General features: G+C 39.2%; 1 protein-coding gene across 2 annotated transcripts in view; it reads right to left on the reverse strand.

Moving 5' to 3' along the window:
- The window catches only part of UBTD2 (ubiquitin domain containing 2), a 52794-nt gene extending 39600 nt beyond the window's left edge, over window positions 1–13194 (reverse strand). The window contains exons 1-2 of one of the 2 annotated variants that reach the window (XM_016424172.2): window positions 12700–12812; window positions 2424–2555 (exon numbers count right to left, since the gene is read on the reverse strand). In XM_016424172.2, the coding sequence (XP_016279658.1) occupies window positions 2424–2520 (97 nt within the window). In that variant the 5' untranslated portion in view covers window positions 2521–2555; window positions 12700–12812. Of the gene's footprint in view, window positions 1–2423; window positions 2556–12699; window positions 12813–13013 lie in introns of those variants that run through there. The other variant, XM_001370468.5, reaches the window with a different exon arrangement.
- Between the last annotated feature and the right edge of the window lie 9662 nt (window positions 13195–22856).

Genomic DNA, 22856 nt, shown 5'->3' on the forward strand with positions numbered 1-22856 from the left:
GATTGTGTTCCTTCATTAAATGTCTTTAAGCAGGAGCTGGATAACCAATTATCACTTATGTTATAATGAAGACTTCCATAGTTTAAGAATTAGACTAGGTGTATGACGAAATCTCTTGGATTTTAAAAATTCTGCAATTCTTTAAGAAAATGTCAGCCACACTGACAGAAAAATAAGGTACCCTACTAGAAGTATAGTTCCTAAAGCAATTCTCCAGATTTTCTGTGACTTTAATAATGCCAATTCAAAAATCTCTTCCCCAAACATTATGCATGCTGCATCAAGTGCTCTTTTCCTCATGGTCCAGTAATTTTTATAACAGAACATCTCTGGGCTATTTCACCACTCTCATTACAGTCAAACTCATTTCTTTTCCAAAGTATCACTGTGTTATATAGCTTCAATCTGTTCTGAATAACTGCAATTTTCCTTTAATTCTCTCCTTCCTATTTCCCCTATTCAAAGTAAAATAGTTACCAAGAATGGTTATCACTGGTTTCCTTCCCAAAGTAGCAGTCATATTCATTTCTTTCACTAAAGAAGCATTCTCTAATCCTTGTCTACTCAGAGTGGAATATTTGAGTCCTTTAACACTTCTTTTGTATTCTCATATTATCTAATATGGTGCACCAATCAAATTATATGCATATCCTGATTTTTTTTTTCACTTAGGCATAAAACTATTACCAGTGTTATATCCTTCTACCAGGTGTGATTGGCTTTTGATTAAGAAGCTGAAATTACTTTTTTCCCCTAAACCCTTACCTTCTGTCTTAGCATTAATTCTAAGACAGAAGAGTAGTAAGGGCTAGGCAATGGGGGTTGTATTGTATTTTTATTTTAAAAAAATCCAAGGTTTAAATTTTTGTTTGAGAAAAAAATTTCAGGAAAAGAAGTTTGCTTACTCCTTGAATCCAGAGAATGAACTGTTTGGAGAAAGATGCCTGCAGAAACCTACACTGCATCAAGAAGATACAGAATGAACTTTTGGATGCAATCAATTGAACTGAAGAGGGGGGAGGGGGAAGATTTATTGTAAATGTACACTGTTATGCCAAAGGGGACTGCCCCCTAATTGGCTTTTTGCCAGTGCACCTAGCAAAACATTGGTTTTGCTCTCTCTCTCTTCTATTTCCCTTGTATTTCTAACTATTGTAGTTTCCTCTTAGAAGGTGCAATACTGTATACACCTGTAGTTAGAAAAATTTTAGGGGTACAAGATGATTATGTTAAATGATCAATGAGGAGACTAGTCTCCCAATGATCATTGGGGAGCTTTTGAAGATTAAATTTAATTCTCCCCTGATTGTGAAAATGAAATTAATTAACTCTCCTTTGATTGTGAAGATTAAATTGTAACCACTGCCTATTTTTAGATTTAATCACCAAAGGTGTAAATACACTTGAGTTGGGGAGGTCTGTGACCCATGCATGCAATAATGGATAACAAATCAGAATTAAACTGACTGCAAAGCTTCAACTGTGATTGGTAGATGTAAAATTAGGGGAAGGCACAGGAAGTGACACAAAATAAAGTGTCTTCCTATGGAGAATGAATCTTCTGAGATCTTCAGATGAACAAGAATCTCCTGACTAGACCTGAGACCCTATTCCTGGTGAGCCTATTCTTAAATCTCTTCCTTTGGACTGACATGTGGTGAGTGAAAAGGCTGACTCCTTTCCTGGATTTACTGAAAAAACTAGCCTCAGGAAAGCCCTATCTCTTGAGAGACTTCCCCAGGACCTCAGCAAAGCCAAGGTTTAAGGACCCTCTTGCCCCAGGTTGAGCCAGGGGCCAGAAGCAAATTACTTAGTGCTGAGGCTAGATATCTTACCCTATCCTTTCTCTCATTTCCTACTTCATTCTTTCTATATTTTGTAAACAAATTGTAAATAAATCTCTTAAATAAAAGACAAAGAAATTCAAAGCAATTAGTTTTTCTATTTGCAATAGTAAAAAATTTCATGGAGGGAAGGGATTATAACTACTAGCTAAAAGGACTAAAACTTAAAAGTGGATTCCAATTATCCACCTATCCTTGTCTACCATTAGCATAATCTGGATGTGTATATAGTTAATGAAATCAACATTCTTTATTAATTATCCAGAATAAATTGCTATTCATCATTAGCAATGTGGATAGACAAAAAAAAATCTACATTATCATTACATTCTTCAATATTGATATATGGAAGTTCTGAGGTCAATTTTCATTAAAATGTACATTTTTATAATAACAGAAATTACATTCAGTATGCTAAAAGCCACAAATTAGTTATATAATGCACCTAGGGGAAAACAGCATCTTAAAGGTTCTCTTCCAACAAGGTGACTCCAATGCATACATAGAAAGTATACAATATTTTGTAGAATGACCGCTTAATAATTATTATCAGGTTGGGCATAAAACAGGAGCACATACAGATGGTCAGATGATCAAAGTTGCTTGCCATTGTCATGAAGGGAATCCAGAGTAAAGTCCAAAAAGAAAAACAATTCTTTATAGACGGTGAGGTCATCTAGATGCTGCTTGCCCATGACAATGTAGAGTTTCCTAAATGAGATACATAATTGTTGGCACAATTATTCAGACAAGAAAAGCCAAGTAAATACTTGTCCATACAGTCTGACAGCCAAAGCCAGAGATTTTGTCTTTCAGTGCATATATATATTTTGAATAGACACTAGAGATGGACAGAGGGCCCAGAATTGAACAGAAGGAAAAGAATAGACTGGATTGTCTTTAGGAAAATGAACAATGCTTTTAATTACCCTAAGCTCCTCCCTGAAACAAAAGCCCATCTTTGTAATAACAATATTCCTTCAGTAATGTCATATGGGTACAATGCAAAACCACAGTCTCTGAAAAATTAATAGTCACAAGGTACCCAAAGGACAACAAACAGATGAATGGTAGATATAAAAAAGCTGCAGCATATCACTAATGAAGAATCATTATTTCACCAATCAAGAAGTTTTCTATTTCTAGTATTATTCAACGCTTTAACCTAAAGTAGATTCTTTGGTAGAAGTATGGCACAAATCCTCATGTAAAAAAAAAAATCAAGAGATCTATCATAAGGATCCCAAACTTGAGTGGAGCAGCTAGCATCCAATACAACTTCTATGGTAGTTATTGGAAACCACGGACAAGAGTTCATGATGAGGATGAGAAGACACAGATGGTTTAAGACCTGTAACCCTGAAAAGAACAGAGGATCCACATGAACAGGAAACTATCTAGAAATGTTGATTACAAACTTAAATCCCCAGAGTATATTCAACTATTATAGATAACCAATTAAGGAATAAGCATTATTGAGCACCTATTACATGTTAAGCACTATGCTGGACTCTGGGAATAACAAAGTATGAATTACCCCAAATTATATACAATAAGGGTAGATCAGGTTGTTAAGGGGCTTTAAGAAATAAACAGAGGATCAAATCTGACCTCAAACACTTCCCAACTTCCCAGCTGTGTGACCCTGTCACTTGACCCCCATTGCCTAGCCCTTACCACTCTTCTGCCTTGGAGCCAATAGGTAAGGGTTTAAAAAAAAAAAAGAAACAGAGGAGTTAATATTTTATATTGTGGCAAATAGGGAACCACTGTAATTTACTGAGGAAGAAGAGTGACTTTTATACAGAAGGAAAACCATTTTGGTATCTGAAGGCTCACACTCATCTTGTAATCTTTGTTATGATTCCTAAAATGACCTAAAAAAATTTTTATAAAGTAATGTGAAGGCAGCTAGATGGTACAGGGAATATTGTACAGGGCCTGAAATCAGGAAGACTCATCTTCTTGAGTTCACATATGGCCTCAGACACTTATTAGTTGTGTGACCTTGGGCAAGTCACTTAATGTCTTTACTCAAGTTTCTTCATCTGTAAAATGAGCTGAGGAAGAAAATGGTAAATCATTCCAGTATCTTTGTCAAGAAAACCGCAAATGGGGATCATAAAGAGTTGGACATGACTGAAATACAAAGTAATGTCATGTCAAGAATATATTTTGACCTCACACCTAGCAGATTTACTAACATGACAGCAATGAAAAGTAGTGAATGCTGGAGGGGATGTGGTAAAGTTAGGACATTAAATGCATTGCTGGTGGAGTTGTGAATTGATTCAACAATTCTGGAGGGCAATTTGGAACTATGTCCAAAGGACGCTAAAAAGACTGTCTGCCCTTTGATCCAGTCATAGCACTGCTGGGTTTGTACCACAAAGAGATAATAAGGAAAAAGACTTGTCCAAGAATATTCATAGCTGCACTCTTTGTGGTGGCAAAAAATTGGAAAATGAGGGGATACCTTTCAATTGGGGAATGGCTAACAAATTGTGGTATATGTTGATGATGGAATACTATTGTGCTCAAAGGAATAATGAACTGGAGAAATTCCATGGGAACTGGAAAGACCTCCAGGAATTGATGCAGAGTAAAAGGAGCAGAACCAGGAAAACATCGTACACAGAGACTGATACATTGTGGTACAATCGAACGTAATGGACTTCTCCATTAGTGGCAATGCAATGTCCCTGAACAACTTGGATGGATCTAGGAGAAAGAACACTATCCACATTCAGAGGAAAAACTGTGGGAGTAGAAACACAGAAGAAAAACAACTGCCTAATTACATGGGTCAAGGGGATATGATTGGGGATGAAGACTCTAAATGAACATCCTAATGCAAACACCAACAACATGGAAATAGGTTTTGACCAAGGACACATGTAATACCCAGTGGAATTGTGCATCAACTACAGGAAGGGTGGGGGGAGGGAAGGGAGGGAAAGAATATGATTCTTGTAACCAAGGAATTCTAAATTGACTTAATAAATAACTTAAAATGGAAAAAAAATTTAATTACTTCCAAAATTAAGTAATTTTGAACACTTGATTTGGTTTTACTATGTTAATTTTGATTAAAAATATAGGCAATTTTGTTTACATATTTTTCATAAAGTTTGGGCATTTCTTTTTTTTTCAATGAGGGGAAGAGGAGGGAAAGAAAATAGATTTTTGTTAAGTGAATTACATTTTTTAAAAAAATAAAGATCTAGATGAGAAGAGATAAGTGTCTGAACTAAAGTGGTAATGTGAGTAAGAGAAAAAGTTTTGGCAACTGATTAAATATATGGAGTAAGGAATATTCAGGTTAAGATGCTAGAAAATTAGAATAGTGGTGCCTAAAGTGAAAGAGGCACGTTTGAAAGAGGAGTGTGACCCTGGGCAAGTCACTTAACCCCCATTGCCTAACCCATACCACTCTTACCAATACACATTCAAGCTTGGAAGGTAAGAGTTTAAAAAAAAAAAAGATAATGAGTTTGGTTTTGGACATGTTGAATTTAGGTTATCTGCTAGATGTCCAGTTTGAGATATCTGAAAGGTAGTTGGAGATTCAAGATTAGAGGTCAACAGAAATTGGGGTAAGAGAGGTAGAATTGAGAACCCTCAGCATGGAGGTGGTAATTAAAACTCTGGTAACTGAGGAGATCACTAAGTGAAACAAGGTATAGGGAGAAGAGAAGAGGGTCCAGGACACTATTCTATGGGACACTTAGAGGACATGTTCTAGATGAGGATCCATTAAAGGAGGTATGATCACAGGTAGGAGGACAGAGTCTGAAAACCTACTGAAAAACCTAGAGAGAAGAGAATATCAAGGAAAGAGAGATCAAATAAAATATCCTCATACTTATATCACTTATATGTCTTCTGCCAATTAGTGTTGGATTACTTCCTTGAGGGAGAGTAGGCAGTTTTTGAGATAAGATGATATGAATAAGTATGTCTTTCATTATGTAAAATTTGCATTCTTGGATGTCCTGGTAACTTTTTAATCATAGTTTTCTTCCATTGTATTTCTAGAAATCAGTTCCTATGTTTTAGCTACACTGATAAAATAATCTTTTGCTATTGGTACTGAAATTTAACTTAAATAGGTAGATCATCATGATTATATAACCACTTAACTGAAACATCTTTTTTCAAAGTTACTAATTGCCAGATGTGATGGTCTTTTCTCAGTCTTCATCCTTCTTGACTGCTCTGCTGCATTTGACTCTGTTGACCATCTTTTCTACCTGAATAGTTTGTCATCTCTGGATTTTCTTGACAGAATTCCAGAATTCCCTCCTGGTTCTCTTCTGATCTGTCTGACCTCCAGCCTTAGTTTATTTTACTGGATCATCATCCATATCATACCTCCTTACTAATGTGTGTTCTCCAACACTATATCCTTTGCTCTTTTTCCCTCTTTCTTTTCACTCTCTCAGTGACATTAGCTTGCATGGGTTTATTTACATCTCAATGCAGATAACTTGTAAGATCAATATATATGTATCCAGCCCAGCTCTTCATCACCAACTGCCAAATAGACATTTAAAAATATGTGTCTCAGACATCTCAAACTCAACATATCTAAAACAGAAGTGATTATCTTTCCTCCTAGACAAGTAGCAAAATGGAGTGATTGCTGGACCTTGTGTCAGCCTAAGATACTACTAGCTATATACTGGCCAAATCACTTAACCTGTGTTTGCCTCAATTTCCTCAATTGTAAAGTGAGGATAATAATAGCACTTAATTCCCAGAGCTTTTCTGAGGATGAAATAAGATAATCATAAATCACTTAGCATAGTAGGTGCTAAATAAGTACCTGTTTACTAGGAAGTATCTGAGGTCACATTTGAACCCAGGACCTCCTGTCTCTGGGCCAGGCTCTCAAATCCACTGAGCCACCTAGCTGCCCCCCAAACTCATCATCTTTAAAAACTTTTTTGTATTTTAATAACAAATTTCCACATAAGTTTTCAGAAGTTATATGATCCAAATTGTCTTCCCCCCTTCTTCCATTCCCTTCCCAGGGCAGGCAAACAATTCAATTTGGGTTATACATATATTATCACACAAAATATTTCCATATTATTCATTTTTATAAGTGAATAATCTTATAAAATCTAAACCCCAAAACATATGCCCAAATAAACAAATGATAAATCATATGCTTTCATCTGTATTCCTATTCCATCAGTACTTTCTCTGGATGTGGATAGCATTCTTTTTCATAAGTCCCTCAGAATTGTTTTGGATCATTGTATTGCTGATAATAGCAAAGTCTATCACATATGATCATTCCACAATATTGCTGTTATTGTGTACAATGTTTTCCTAGTTCTGCTTATTTCACTCTGCATCAGTTCACATAGGTCTATCCCAGCTCTTTCTGAAATTATCCTATCCATCACTCCTTATAGCACATTAGTATTTCATCACCATCATATGCCACATTTTGTTCAGCCATTCCCCAACTGAAGAACATCCCTTTAGATTCCAGTTTGTTGCCACCACAAAAAGAGTAGCTCTAAATATTTTTGAACAAACAGATCCTTTCCCATCTTAAAAAATCTTTTTGGGACCTAGTAGTGGTATTATTGGATCAAAAATCATGCATTCTTTTATAGCCCTTTGGGCATAATTCCAAATTGCCCTCCAGAACGGTTAGATCAGTTCACAACTCCACCAGCAATGCATTAGTGACCCAATTTTACCACATCCCCTCCAACATTCATCATTTTCCTTACTGTCATACTGTAATCTGATAGGTTGTGAGGTGGTATGTTAGAGTTGTTTTTATTTGCATTTCTCTAATCAAGAGGAATTTAGGACATTTTTTTCATGATTATTGGTAGCTCTGAGTACTTCATCTGAAAACTGCCTATATTCATATCCTTTGACCATTTATCAATTGGGGAATGATTTGAATTCTTATAAATTGGACTTAGTTATTTAGAAATGAGACCTTTATCAGAGCAATTTGTTATAAAAAACTTCCCCCCAAGTTTGTTGTTTTCCTTCTAATCTTGGATGCAGTGGTTCTATCAAACTCATTACCTTTCTCCCAACCCCCAAACTTTTCTATTATTGTAAACTGAGGTACCACCACCCTTCCAATCCTCAGGCTTACAACCTACATGTCATTCTTGATTCCTCACTCTCTTTCACCCCATCCCTCATACCAAGCTGTTGCCAAGGCCTGTCAATTTCATCTTTGCAACATCTCTCCAATATGCCCCTTGCTCTCCTCTAACACTGCCACTTACCCATATAAGTGCATGTTCCTGTGCACACATGATGTGCCATTTCTGACATCACCTAATTATTAATAGACTATTTATTGTATTAGTTTGCTGGTAGGTCTGCCTGTGCCTGCCTCAAATCCCTTCCTATTTTAATCTATCCTCTATTCAGCACCAAAAAAATTTTCCTAAAACATAGGTCCAACCATGTCACATCCCTACTCAAACTCCAGTGGATAACTATTACCTCCAGAATCAAATACAAAATTCTCTGTTCAGACTCAAAGTTTTTAACAGTCTAGACCCCTACATTTTTCCAGTCTCCCCACCGTGTGCTCTTCCATCCAGTGACACAGGCCTTCTTGTAGGTCCCCTAATAAGACACTCCATTCTCTTGGGTCCGGGTTTTCTCAGGTGGTCTTCTATGCCAGGAACGTTCTCCCTCTTTGATCTCTGCCTACTGGCTTCTCTGGTTTCCTTTAAATCCCAACAAAAATTTCATCTTCTATAGGAAGCCTTTCCCAACCCTTCTTAACTCTAATGCCTTCCTTCTTTTCATCATTTCCTATTTATCTCGTAGGCAGGTAGATGGTTGAGTGCATTGGGCACTGGGCTAGGGACTCATGAAAACCTGAACTCAAATCCAGCCTCAGGCACTTAGTGATCCTGGGCAAACCACTTAACCTGTTTTCTTTAATCCAATGGAGAAGGAAATGTCAAACCAATATCTTTGCCAAAAAACAAACAAACCAACCAACCTGTGGACAGTATGGTCCATGGGATAAGAGTCAGGCAGTCCACTGAACAACAAACAGAATTATCAGGAGGCAGTTAGGTAGCAGTGGATAGAGTCCTGGGCCTGGAAAGAGGAAGCCCTAAATTTAAACCCAGCTTCAGACACTTCCTAGCTATGTGACTCTGGACAAGTCACATCACCCTGTTTGCCTCAGTTTCCTCATTATAAAATAGGCTGGAGAAGGAAGTAGAAAACTGTACCAGTATCTCTGCCAAGAAAACCCCAAATGGGGTCACGAAGAATCAGACACAATTGAAATGACTGAACAACAATTTGTCTTGTATATAGCTTGTTTCTGCATCTTTGTTGCTGCCTCCTCAATTAAATTATAAGTTCCTTAAGCGTAGGGGCTGTTTTTTGCCTCTTTTTAAAATTTCCAGCTTATAGTGCCTGGCAAATAGCAAAAGTCAAATAAATGTTTACTGACTGACATATTTCACAATATGGACATATTTTCATATACTGTATAAGCAGCTAAGATCTATTTTTCCCCATGTATATCACTAAATTGGTCCAGTTCCTTTAAAAGATACCAAGCCATTTTTTACCAGTGCTAGCTGATATTTAGGAAGGGTTGAGTCAAAACAGTCTATAAATTATGCTGTGAATGGAAAGTATTCATCTTTGCAGCTTGAAATCAATGCCATCTATGATGTATAGAAACATCATATTCAATACTAGTTTTTAAAATTCTTCCTGACCTATATAGAAATGGTATATCTTTTAAAGCTACTTGCAATTATTGCACATCTTTCAAAATTATGTTGTTGTGCTCTTAAGAAGACATGTCTTCTCCTCTTAAATCTAATGCATTTAAGATCTTGGTTCCTTGACTCAGCTGATTCTGAATAAGAACTATTAAACTCACAATACAAATTCTGCATAATCCCCCCCACACACACTAATTCAATTATGAGTACCAATAAAACAAAACATGGGCACCAATTATCAAAATCCATGGATAACCGAGCCATTCAAGGTTTTCTTCTTGGTAACCATAATAATATTCCCAAGTCTTATTCTTTAAGACATTTTCTATTAGCAACCAGTAAAGACCATAATCCCATTGCAGCAATACACTGATTTTTGGGTGGTGACTATATCCCTCTTCCATAAAAACAAATTTTGAATTCTTCTGAGGAATGCAATTCTAAAAAATTTAAACTGTATACCATTTCTTTAGCTTAGTCAATAGCAATTGAAAAAACCCAAACCAACTAGTCTAACTAATCTTAATCTATTTCTTCCTGCCCTCTTCAAGTTACCTTAAAAAAAAAAAAGTAACCCTTATCTTCTGTTTTAAAATAGGTATTAAGAGTCTTAAGACGAAAAGGCTAAAAAACTGGGGTTAAGTGACTTGTCCAGGGTCAAGCACCTAAGAAGTATCTGAAACCAGATTTGAACCCTGGACCTCCAGTCCCCAAGTCTGGTGTTCAATCCATGGAAATGCATTTTTGAGTTGAGTCTTGAAGGAAGCAGAGAAGCCAAAAGACAGGAAGATGAAAATTCTAGGCATGGGAGACATCCAAGAAAAAGGTTCATAGTGAGGAGATGGCATGTCATGTGCAAGAACAGCAATAAGGCTAGTGATGTTTAGATCCTAGAGTACTTGAAAGGGAGTAAGATTGGAAAGTTAGAAAGGGGCTAGGTTGTGAAGAGCTTTAAAAGTCAAATAGAGGATTTATGTTTGATGTTGGAGATAATAGGGAACTCAGTAGTCTACTGGGAGGGCAATGACAGGTTCAGACCCCTGATTTAGGAAAATTACTTTGGCAGCTGAATGACGGATGGATTGGAGTAGAGATACTTGAGGTAGGGAGACTAATAATAAACTGGCTACAGATATAGTCTGGATAAACTGTACCACGGTAGTAGCTACAGGAATAGAGAAAAGGGTCTGATATAAGAGATGTTGCAAAGACAGAAATACAACTTGATGAGAGATTGTATATGTATATGTGATAGATTAGATGTGCACTTGGAGTGGAAGCAAGGGATCCAGGTTGACACCAAAGTGACCCCTAGCACAATATCTTGCACATAATATGAACTAAATAAATATTAAATAAATCAAGAAATTTGTTTGGACCAGTACCTGTGAATAAAAGATGATCGGGAAAGAAAGTACACTAAAACTTGAAAACACAGCAAGCACTGATCATGTATAGTCAGATAGACCATACTATATATCACATCAGTGCTTCCTTCCACTTTCCCAGTACAGTACTATTTTTATTGTGTATCTAGTTTTTAACTTGCCACCTAATACTATGTCACTCGGTGAACTACTAGGTGAGCTTTTTCACCAACTAATTCACGAAAATTTCCTTCAGTGAGATTTCAAGATATTTGTTCATGATTTAGTTACATCTTGTGCCCAGAGGTTTTAATAAAGTGATGAGCCTAAAGATCATGTAATTCAGGGAAAAAAATAATCTTTGAACATAAATGCTTGCCTGGCTCAAAGAGTAATTAATACTAGAAGACAAGCAAGAAGTCTATATATATATATATATATATATTGTACCAGAATCTATTTTTTTCCCTTTATCTAAAAATTCATTTCAGCAACTATCTTTTCAAAGGCACTCCATAGTTCTAGACATCCAATAATCAAACTAAACACCAAAACTGTTGTCCATAAAATTCAAAGTTAATTTCTACAAACCTACAAAACCTGTGCTAATGTGAATAGAAAAGGAATTAAGTACTTTACCTAAGTGAGCTAGCACAAAGCTTTGTGCATAAGTATTTAATAAATGTTGATTAAAACAAACGGACCAGATTTCATATATAAGGATCTCCTAAACAAGACACCCTCCACCAAAGCAGATCAGTGATTTTTTTGCAATTCATATTCTCAGATGGTTTTCTATAGTCTCAGATGGTAGGAAATCATTAAGTGAATTAACTGCCTAAGGTCAGAAAAGACTTGGGTGGGTGGTCCTGCTCAATCAACCAATCAATCAACATTTATTAAGTCCCCACAATGCCCACTGCCCTATCTCTTTGGTGCCTCATTGCCTTCCATGAATACTATATTTAAAAGTAACTTGCCCTCGGAAAGATAAAATTGTATTTTCACAACGAAATACTGACCTGCAATTACTCTAATAGGCAAATGAGTATCTAGTGACTAAATTAAGTAATTGTACTTTGTGTTAAGAATAAGAAAACAATCTCAAAGTGCAGGTGAATAGTGTAGGTAAGCCATACTGTATACAGCAGATAGATGCTTGGAAACTAGTGTGATTAGCACACCAGGAGGCCATACAACTATCCTCAATACAGTTAGAAGAAAAAAAGTTTTAATAGATCATTTCTCAAACCCACACCCTTTCTAAAATACTCGAGACTCTCAAACGGAACTCAATAAAGTTGCACGTTCCAATGGACAAATTGGAACCACCAGAGCAGCTGTCATTTGAAACTCCCGAAAGCTGAGACCAGTCAACTCCGTAAAACAAGGGTGCAGAGAGGGGGTGGCGGGGGCTACGTGGAGATAGAAGCATTAAACTCCAACATCCCCCCCCCCCCCGCCCCAATCCCTCAATCCATTTTCTCTAGCCTGCGAGCCTCCACCCGCTTCCTGAATAATTAAATGGGCAGGAGAGTAAATCGTCCCTAAACAAGGGAGTGAAGAAAGCAGATCAGAAAGCAGTCTTGAAAGCAAAGAGAGATGGATGGATTTTTTTTTGGAGGTGGGGAGGTCGTGTTGGGAAGACCGGTGGGGATTTGGGGGACCAGAAGCCTGAAACTAGAGATTCCCTCAAGGAGTGGAAGAAAGCACAAGCTGAAGAACAAAACCCACCCGTGCTAGAGGTTCCGGGACCCGTAGTCTGTACCGGAGGCAGCCGAAGGACCCCCCAGCCGAGCCCAGGGGGAGCCTGCCCGGCCCTATCCATGTGCAGGAGCCGGGGGAGAGGAAAGGGGTGACGTGAGGGAGATGACAAAGGGGGCTTCAGCCGGGCTGGGGGAGGGGAAAGGGAGGGTCTCCGCGGGAGAGGGCATCCAAGTGGGGGAGGCCAGTAGCCCGGGACGGGAAAGGCAGCCCACTCACCCCCTCCCCCGGGGCCTGCCCAGGGAACAATGGGGGGACGAGGCTGCCCCCTGCCGCTCACCTACCTCCGGTGCCTTCCGAGTTCTCGTTGAGGCTACCCGAGGAGTCGTGCTGGGCGCCCACACACCCGCCCATGGGGGCGGCCTCGTCCGCCTGCTTGCCTCCTCCTCCTCGGTCGTCGCCGCCGCCGCCGCCGTCGCCGCCGCCGCCGCCGCCGCCGCCGCTGCAGCCGCCGCCGCCGCCGAGGTCCGGGCAGGCGCGCTCGTGTTCGGCCTCCTCCGCCCCCCCTCCACGCGCCGCGCCGCGCCGCGCCCCGGCTCCGCTCCACCCACCGCCTTGGCTCGGCCCCTTCCTCGCCTCAGCCGCCCCCCAGCCCCCACCCCTCGGCCTCAGCCCCCGCCTCTCCGGCCCAGGCCCCCACCAGGCCCGCGCGCCCGTCGGCGCCCCGACCCATGCCTGGCCGGAGCCCGAGCCCCCGCCCCCCCTGCCAGCCTCGCGCCTTCTTCACACGCAACCCGGAGGCGGCCTCGCGAGTCGAGTTGGCCAAAGCCGGCCCCGATCGCCCAGCCCCATCGGCCCCGCCTAGCCTAGCTCGCCTGCCTGTCCGCCTGGCCTCCCGCGCGCCCGTCGGTCCGGCGGTTCTGTCCGTCTGTCAGTCAGACGGTCACCCCGCCCGCCTCGCGCCCGCCCTGCTCCACCCCGCCCCCAGTCTGAGTCTGGCGGCTTCGCTGGAGGAGGGAGGGGGCGTGGCGGCGGAAGGTCAGCGCTCTGATTGGCAGCCCGAGCAAGAAGGAGAACGGGAACGAGGGGAAGGGGGAAAGGCAAAGAGAACAGAACTGGGGAAGGGGCCCGTTGGAGATATATATGGCTCCCAAGTCCCTCCTCTTGAGAGCTGTGGCCACCCTTGCGTTCTTCCTTTTGGTCTTCCGCTTGAAATGTGTTAAGGAAACAAAGCAACTGTGGAGGAATAAAAAAAGTGGGAGATTAATTTCTCCCTAGAAATCCCCTTCTTCCCTCTCCTTGCCACCCTACCCCCGATGTGGAGTAATACCTTTTTTGAACTAAAGACTTGTGCTGAGTGAGCAAAGTCAAGAGTTTGTATCTGTGATACAGTTTTAGGGGGGAAAATCAATAGGTACTCTCAAATCCCCATGGTAAAAGTAGAGAGGAAGATATTGAGGATTATCTCTGGCAAGCCTGAGGTTGATAAATAGAAACACCCAGTAGTGTGAGGAGTAATTCTTTTTTGCAGTCTATTTTCTTCCTGCTAATCCATTCTGAACCCACGTTATTGTCCAGTACAGATAGCTTGACTCTCTAAATGCTTACCATATTCTGGGCAATAGTAATTTCTCATCCATTTGATTTTTCCTGTGTGGATACATAGGCAAATCTGCCTTTATTTTTATCTCATTTAGGAATGTTAGATGTCATTTCATTTACCTCCATAAACCCAAGTCCTTGATCAAAAACTGATTCCTGTATTTCAAATCTCGATATTCTATTTATACCATATACCAGATCACGAAATACTACTATTTTCAAGAAATAAAAATCTACATTATGGGTTGTAGTGTATTGTAAACAAATAAATTTGCAGGGGAAAAAACAGCATAGAAGATACTGAAGTATCCCTGGGAAAGGAATTAGGGCAATCATGTGATTAGAGTGAAAATTAACTTGGTGGACAGTTAACTCATTTCATTGGTAACTACAAATTGACAAGAAACCTAGAAAACGGTGAAGCTAAGTGGCTCAATAGATAAGAGTTCGACCTGAAGAAGGGAGGTCCTGAGATCAAAGCTGATCTCAGACACTTTCTAGCTGGGTGATTCTGGACAAGTTATTTAATCTGAAGAAAGAAAGGAAGGAAGGAAGGAAAAATGAAAGAAAAAAAGAAACCTAGAGAAAGGCACCCATGATATTAGGCATACTTTTGTAGATTATTTTGAGAGATTCTTGTTATTCAGTCCTTTTCAGTCTGTCAGACTCTTTTTGATCCGTTTGGGATTTTCTTGGCAAACATACTGGAAAGGTTTGCCATTTCCTCCTCCAGCTCATTTGACAGATTAGGAATTGGAGGCAAACAGGATGCATGTGATTTATCCAGGGTCACACAGTGTCTGAGGTCGGATTTGAATTCAGGAAGATGAGTCTTCCTGACTCCAGGCCCAGCACTCTCTAGAGCATCCTCTGCTCTACCTAGACAACTCTCTTTACCACTGAATTAGTCTCTAGTAATAGAAATATTATATTTTATGAGGTTTATTAAGGATTATTAGAAATCAAAGATACAAAATAAGAAGACATGCCTAGGGCTGATTAACCCATTCAAAGCTTACTTACTACATCTTGCAAATAGCTGAGCAGAGCATAGAAGAGGATGAGGTAGGTGTTGCTGCCAGTTTAAATACTAATTGTGATCTCGCCCAGGTAGAGACTCAGATGAGATTATAGGGAATTCTGGGAAGTACCAAGGACTTCTGGGGATTGAAGTCTAGGGTTCAAAATCTCTATTTTACATTCGTAGAAAAGAACATTTATTCTACAGCAAGAAGATCTGGGCTCAGATTTTGCTCCTAGTGTTTACTTTCTCTGTGAACTTGGGGAAGTCACGCCTCCCTAGTTCTTGGTAAAATGAGAGTATTGGGTTAAATAGTCCCTAGGCTTATCTTCACCAGAAGGTCTGTGTTCTGATCAGTAGCAAAAGATCAGAAGGTGTTGTTTCATTGTGGGAAATATCTGTATCAATGAGATCACCACAGTGAAATAATTCCTTTTTCAAATGTTAAATTTTTCTGTTTTTATAAGGCATTTGATTTTTCACAGATCTGATACTTGCCAGGATGTAAAATTCACTTAGAACTGAATAAGGGATAGAAATAAACATTTATATTTAAATATAATATTAAATATATATCTACACTTTCCTTTCCAATCATATAACTAATCAACTTCCAAATCCTGCCCCTTTCTATTTCATTTATATCTCATTTATATCTCTCTCATATATCTCCCTCTCTCCACTGACAAAACCTCTGTCCTCTCATTACTTCTCACCTGGATGATTCCAAAAGCATCCCATTTGGCTTTTCTACCTCGCCTCTATTCTAATTCATGTCTTAAATCCCTGCCAAAGTGACCTTTTTTTAAATAAGTGCTCCCTTTCCCTCCCTACTTCTCTCTCTCTCTCTCTCTCTCTCTCTCTCTCTCTCTCTCTCTCTCTCTCTCTCTCTCTCTCTCTCTCTCTCTCTCTCTCTCTCTCTCTCTCTCTCTCTCTCTCTCTCTCTCTCTCTCTCTCTCTCATACACACACATTTAAAACTCTTCACAATCTGCCTTTCTTGCCTCTTCATTCTTTTTTATATTACTTTTTATTTTTATTTTATTATTTATTTTTTTATTATTTTATTTTTTTTATTTTATTATTTTATTTTTTATATTACTGTTTTTCATATACTCTGTGGTCCAGCCAGCCTGGTTCACCTGCTGTCCCTTTATCACCCTCCATCTCTTGTCTCTCTGCTATCCGTTATGCCTCAAGCGCTTTCTTCCAGTACCTCTGCCTCTTGGAATACCTGGCTTCCTTCAAGAACCAGTTTAGTGCTATCTCCCTCAAGAAACTTTTTCTGATCCCCCCCAGACCTCACCCCCAACCCTTGGCAGCTGAGGCCTTCCTATCCAAGGTTATCTTGTGTCTGTGTTATGTGTGTCATATATATACTGATATGTGTATGTAACATTGAGAAATGACTCCTAGACCCAACGGTCTGAAGCAATGCATTCACTCTACCTTCCAGTCTGCTCTTGTTCTAGGCATGTTGACCTAGTTCAATCCTAGGAAAATCGGATCTCTAATAAATGAGGGGCTAGGCTCCATTTTCTCACATTTTGGGGCTTTTTTCTCCTCCCCACTCTAGCACCCCAGAGACAAATTATTTCTACCATAGGTTTTGTCTCACATATAGGACTCCCTAAAACAGAAGAGTAAAAAGATGCTCAATATGCAATGTAAATAAGGCATGGAGCAGCTAAGTGGTAGAATGTCTAGAACACTGAACCTGGCTTCAAGAAGCCCTGAGTTTAACTACCACCTCAGACCCTAGCTGTGTGACTCTGAACATGTTACTCAACCCTGGTTGCTTCAGTTTCCTCAGCTATCAAATAATCTGGAGAAGGAAATGGCAAACCACTCCTCCTGGATCTTTTACCAAGAAAATTCCAAATGACAGTATGAAGAGATAAACACTATTGAAAAAATGACTGAACAACAAAATAAGGCATGGGACAAGTATTTTTTTCCCTCTATACAAAAGAATTTCTATAAACAAATTGCAAACAGATAAAAGTGCAGGCAAAAAAAAACATAGAAAAAATATCAAGGGGATTCTGAGAAAGGAGTTGAAACAATCCTGTGGCAGTTGTGAAAGAGAATATGTTGGACAGTGTAAGGGTTAAAATGAATTGTTTGACTAAAATATGAGAGAATGTAGTCACCAATATTATAACTCAAGTCAAATGACTTTTTATTTAGCAGCTTTATTTAAGAGAAATGTGAAAAATGGTAGAGTAAGCAATCTATCTAATCACCCTAGACATTTCTCTGGTGCCTGGTTCAACTCAGGCTGGGCCAATCAGTCCTTCACCAAAGGACCCTCAGTGAGACGGCCAGTTAGCCAGAGGACCCTGTGGTAAATAACCAGAAGGCCTCCTCTGGAGACCAGGCTCTCCAGAAGCCAGGAAAGGAGTCAGCTTTTTCACTCACCCAAACAGTGACTCCAAAAGGAGAAGATCCAAGAGCAGTCTTATCAAATACTATAGTCCCAGGTCCACTCTGAAGAAGGTCCTCCACCAGCCTCCAAAGCCCCAAAAGAGCTCAAAGACTGCCCTCACAGGAAGTTGCAGCCACTTTTAAAGACCCTTCTTTTTGTCACTTCCTGTGCCTTCCTCCACTTTACAGGGACCAAATGCAGTTCATAACTTTGCTTAGGACTGCCCAGGGGGAAGTCAGTCATTTCTGAGTTGTCACCTACTTTAGCACATGGGTTGCAGACCTCCCCCACTTATGCATTAAGTAGGGTGTATATGATTCTGGGGATTAAATTTAAAAGTAAGTGAGGGGAGAGTTAATCCCAATCCTATCTTCACAACAGGTCTGTCACTTCACTGGTAACAACCAGCACATTGTCAAGAAATCTAGAAAAAGAGGCCCAGGCCACCAAAATCTCTTAGCCTACATTTCAGAATGACTTAAAGGATTCTATAACTTAATGTTTCCCTACTGTTACAATCTAATAGGAGACTAATACTTAAACCTTATAATAAACATGAGGTAATAGCAAACCACTCCTCCTGGATCTTTTACCAAGAAAATTCCAAATGACAGCATGAAGAGATAGACACTATTGAAAAAATGACTGAACAACAAAATAAGACATGGGACAAGTATTTTTTTCCCTCTATACAAAAGAATTCTTATAAACAGATTGCAAACAGATAAAAGTACAGGCCAAAAAAAAAAACAACAACATAGCAAAAATCAAGGAGATTCTGAGAAAGGAGTTGAAACAATCCTGTGGCAGATTGCAGGATTGCTGATTAGGTATTTTCCATTTCTCTTCAGCTCTTTGTGTTCTTACATGAAGTCCATGTCTTCTGTCAAGCCAAGCAAGAGACTTAGGGTCTTCCTCTTGACAGTGATTGTCTTCCCCAATGCAAAAGCTTCAGTCAGTTCCATTCATTTAACACAGGAACTCTGGACTTCTCTTAGCAAAATCACCTCCAAGCCTGGCCACTCATTCAAGAATGATGTTTGGTCATCTACTCAGGAAAAGAAACATAAGACAGAAAAAGCTGCCTGGGACCCAGGTACAAGCTCACCTAGTTGAGTCCATGATCCATTGGTTAGAGAAAGGGAGAAAGCACTTCCACTGATCCACAAGGAGTTTATTGAAAAAGAGCACTACTTACCATCCAGGAGGGTCAGAGAAAGAAGTGTGGGCCAGAAGGGCTGTCAGTCTCTAAAGGTTCATTGAGTTGTTTGCCTTTCCAGCTCAGCAGTCAATGTAGGAATTTCTTTGTCATGTCAAAACATCTTTATCCTTAAGCATTTGAGACCCATTCTTCCTATTATCCCCAACATTGTTGTTCAGTCCTGCCTGACTCTTCATGACCCCATTTGAGACTTTCTAGGCAAAGATACTGGAGAGGTATGCCAATTGTTTCTCCAGCTCATTTGACAGATGAGGAAACTGAGGCAAACAAGATTAAGTAGCATGCCCAGAGTCACACAACTAGTAAATATCTGAAGCTAGATTTGAACTCAGGAAGATGTTTTCCTGACTCCAGGCCTGGTAGTCTATCCTAGTAGTACCACCTAGCTATCCCAAGCATACCCAAGTGCTAAAGCCAGTACTTTTAGAAGTCTAGAATAAAGAAGGGCAATTGTGTGCATGTTCCATGAGATTGCTCTCTTTACATGTACCTGTTGTCCCCCCTTTTATATTCTATGATCCTTGAGGACAGAGACTATTTGGCATTTTTCTTTATATTCCTACCACAAAACCTGACATATTCAAAGAGACTTATTAAGAGCCTGTTGATGATTTTGGTGATGATATTGACTCACTAATAAACTTGCTATTTCTTTTCTATTGTATACTATCAATCCTTCACTCATGCTGTTTTAAAATTTTCACAATTCTACTTTGGTTTTTGAAATTCACTAAGGAGGCATTTTTAACTATATCTTTATGATTTTGTCAAAAAGTTGTGTGTGTGCCTCTTGAATTAATTTTTGCTTTTTAAGATACTAAAAATGTTTTTAGATGAAATTCTTAAATAGAAGATCCTGTGCCTTCTGGTCTGCTGCTTAGAATTTGAGCATTCATTTTATAAGAGGGACTATTCAAAAAAAGAGAAAATATAATTTTTCTGAAGAATGTTCAGTACTGAATTGTGATCATGAACACCTTGCAGAGATTGCAGCACTCTCATTTGCATCTCAAAAAAGCCTAAATATAATCTTAAATTATGTGAATTTTTGAGAGAGCATTGAGAATTTTGAGAGCTGTGTAACAAAGCCTTTGATTTGATCATTCTTAACTCTGAATTCTTCTTAGAAAACAGAGATCACTTCCTTGAAAAAGAGGTTCTATGTTGATCCCCCCCAAGAATTTGCTTTTGTCCTTAATTGCACTCTGGAACTTGCAGAGATCACAGTCAACTTCCAGGGCCTATTGATTTAACAGATAGTATACAATCCAAGTCATAAGTGCTTTCTTATTGAACACAAAGGATTTGTTACCAGGAAAAGAAAAAAAACCTCATCAATTTTACAAACATTCACTGATTCACATATTCTGATTGGCAATTTTCCACAGTGGCTTTATGTTGAAGAACAGAAAGAACAGTTCCCTGCCAGTAGGGAACTGTTAGTAGGAAAAATTTCCCCAAAAGGCATCTTCCCAGTTTTGCCAACACTATCAATGGCATCTTGCTTTTCAGCCTCATTAGCTCAGGTTTAGGTTAATTTTATTCTTAAAAAATCTATCAATGAATATAAATATATATTTTTATTTATGCCTTTTTCCTTTACATCACAATCGATTCCTACCTCCTCCAGATTTAAAACTGTCATAATATTCAGTGTGTGAGATGGAATAAATGTATAATTCTCAGAGTAACATTTTGGCTTGTATAAGGGTAATAGTTATTAATATCTCCAAGATCAATACTTCTAGGACCCCAGTAGAAAGCTAGTCCCTCCACCCCATGCTTCTCCTTGCAGGTCAAAGACCTTACAGCCTCTCTATGTGTTTTGGTTGGGTCTTTGGAGTTTGTCTGGGAACTTGTCTTAGGGAGGACCCAGACTGAACTTGTATCTACTGTAAAGCTACTCAATTTAACATTCCTGCCCTTTATTTCTGGATTAAAACTTCTGTCTCCATCCTTTGACCATTTTCTTAACAATGTTAACGTGAAGGAATGTTTATGCCATCTTGGACACAGAACCACTAAAGTAGTCAGAAAAAAAACAAATCTTTAATCAGGAAAGAGACAGGTCCTTAACCTTCGGCCACTACACAGAGTCTGGTGCTAAATACCAGAGTCAAAACTCTGGAGAGCGTCTCTGAGAGAATCATAAGCTATATTCGGATTGGCAATTTTCCACAGTGGCTTTATGTAGAACTTGGGGATCATATATACCTTCTGGGGAACTAAAGACAGGGAAGTATGATTGACTGACTTTACAAAAGGAAGTGAGAAGTCCAAGACAGGATTATCAGGGAGAGGTTGATGCTTTACAATGGATACTAAAGAAAGAGTCCAGCCAAGGACTGGGCTACCTGGGAGAGGACTTTGATACAATGGGAGAAACTTCCAAGACAAAAAGAGTACTTAACATTTGATTATATCTACTAGTCCCCCCTAACCTGGGATCATTAAGTACTACTTTGAGGTCTATTGTTCAGTCTGCAACAAAGTCAGCCTGGGACACCCCTTAAGGTAAACTCCCAAGGGATAGGGGCAAACATGGGGTTCCCAAAAATCCGGTTGACATGTAAAATAAGTCGATTGTATTTTCCTATAAATTAAGGGGTTTTCTGTAAATCAGGGTCATTTTGGTCTCAGGTCAATGATTTGAGGCATGACCACACATCATTCTCTCTGAAAATCTGGTGAACATTGTCTTAGATCTATGATGTGAGACATTGCTCCACATTTTTTCTCTCTCTCAATAAATATATTCCATTTTAAAGATGAGTTTCCTCAGGCTCTTTCAATAGATATATTGAAGAAAATAACATCTTGTTATTTTCAAGATCCTCTTAGACTTCCATTTCACACACTCAGGGAGCATTACTTAAGTACCTACTAACATGGGACTCTGGGTTTCCTTGGACACCCCAAACCCTAGAAATTTTTCAGGTTAAACAAAAAGCAGGAAATTCCTTTATTTCTTTGCATTCTTGTTAATGCTGAGAAAAAGGTGACCCTGGGCATCAAAGACTCATGATAAAGGAAAGACCCCTGACAGAAAGGCTCTCCTTAGATTATCCCCTAGATTCCAAGATGGACACTAATATCATTTGGTTGTTTCTAGGACATCCCCCACCCTTGCCTAAACTCATTCAATTACCTCATCATTTGTCACATATACCCCTATTATTGTAAGACTATAAAAAGTCTATAATACATCTCTAGTTGGGAGGCAGTAGCCCATCTATGCTGTCAGTTCAACATAAATTCCAAATGAATAAATTTCTCTTTTTATTTCTAAACGAAGTTATGTAGACTTGCATTCTTGCAAAAGGTACCTGTCCTGACCCCCAGGGGTTCACCTCAAGCCCCCCACAACACTACTATGTGCCAGGCTCTGTGCTGGACACCAATATAAATACAAAAATGATACAAATACCAAGAATGAAATAACTCCAATCTAAGAAAAGTGGAAATCTTATCTGCAATGTGTATATATTTTGTCTTTTTTATTGTTGTCGGGTTTTTTCAATCTTGTCTGACTCTTCATGGCTCCATTTGAGGTTTTCTTGGCAAAGATACTGGAGTAGTTTGCCATTTTCTTTCTCATTTTACAGATGAGAAAACTGAGGCAAAAAGGCTAGTAAATGTCTTAGTTTAGATTTGAACTCAGGAAGATGAGTCTTCTAGACTTTAGTCCTGGTGCTCTATCCATTGTACCATCTAGCTGCCCAGCATTCTATTCTAATATTCATCTATATCTTTGGAGGCTAGCTTTATTTCCTTATCTGTTCTCCAGAACCTTTCCTGATTTTTCTGTTACTTAAAGTTCGGCTTTCCTTTATTGATCTTTTCACTTAAATTTTTTTGGTCATATATTGTTCCTTGTTTTCTTTATTTCCCTCTGAATTGTTCTCATAAATATTC

The sequence above is a fragment of the Monodelphis domestica genome, chromosome 1 (assembly GCF_027887165.1).
Source record: "Monodelphis domestica isolate mMonDom1 chromosome 1, mMonDom1.pri, whole genome shotgun sequence".
NCBI lineage: Eukaryota > Metazoa > Chordata > Mammalia > Didelphimorphia > Didelphidae > Monodelphis > Monodelphis domestica.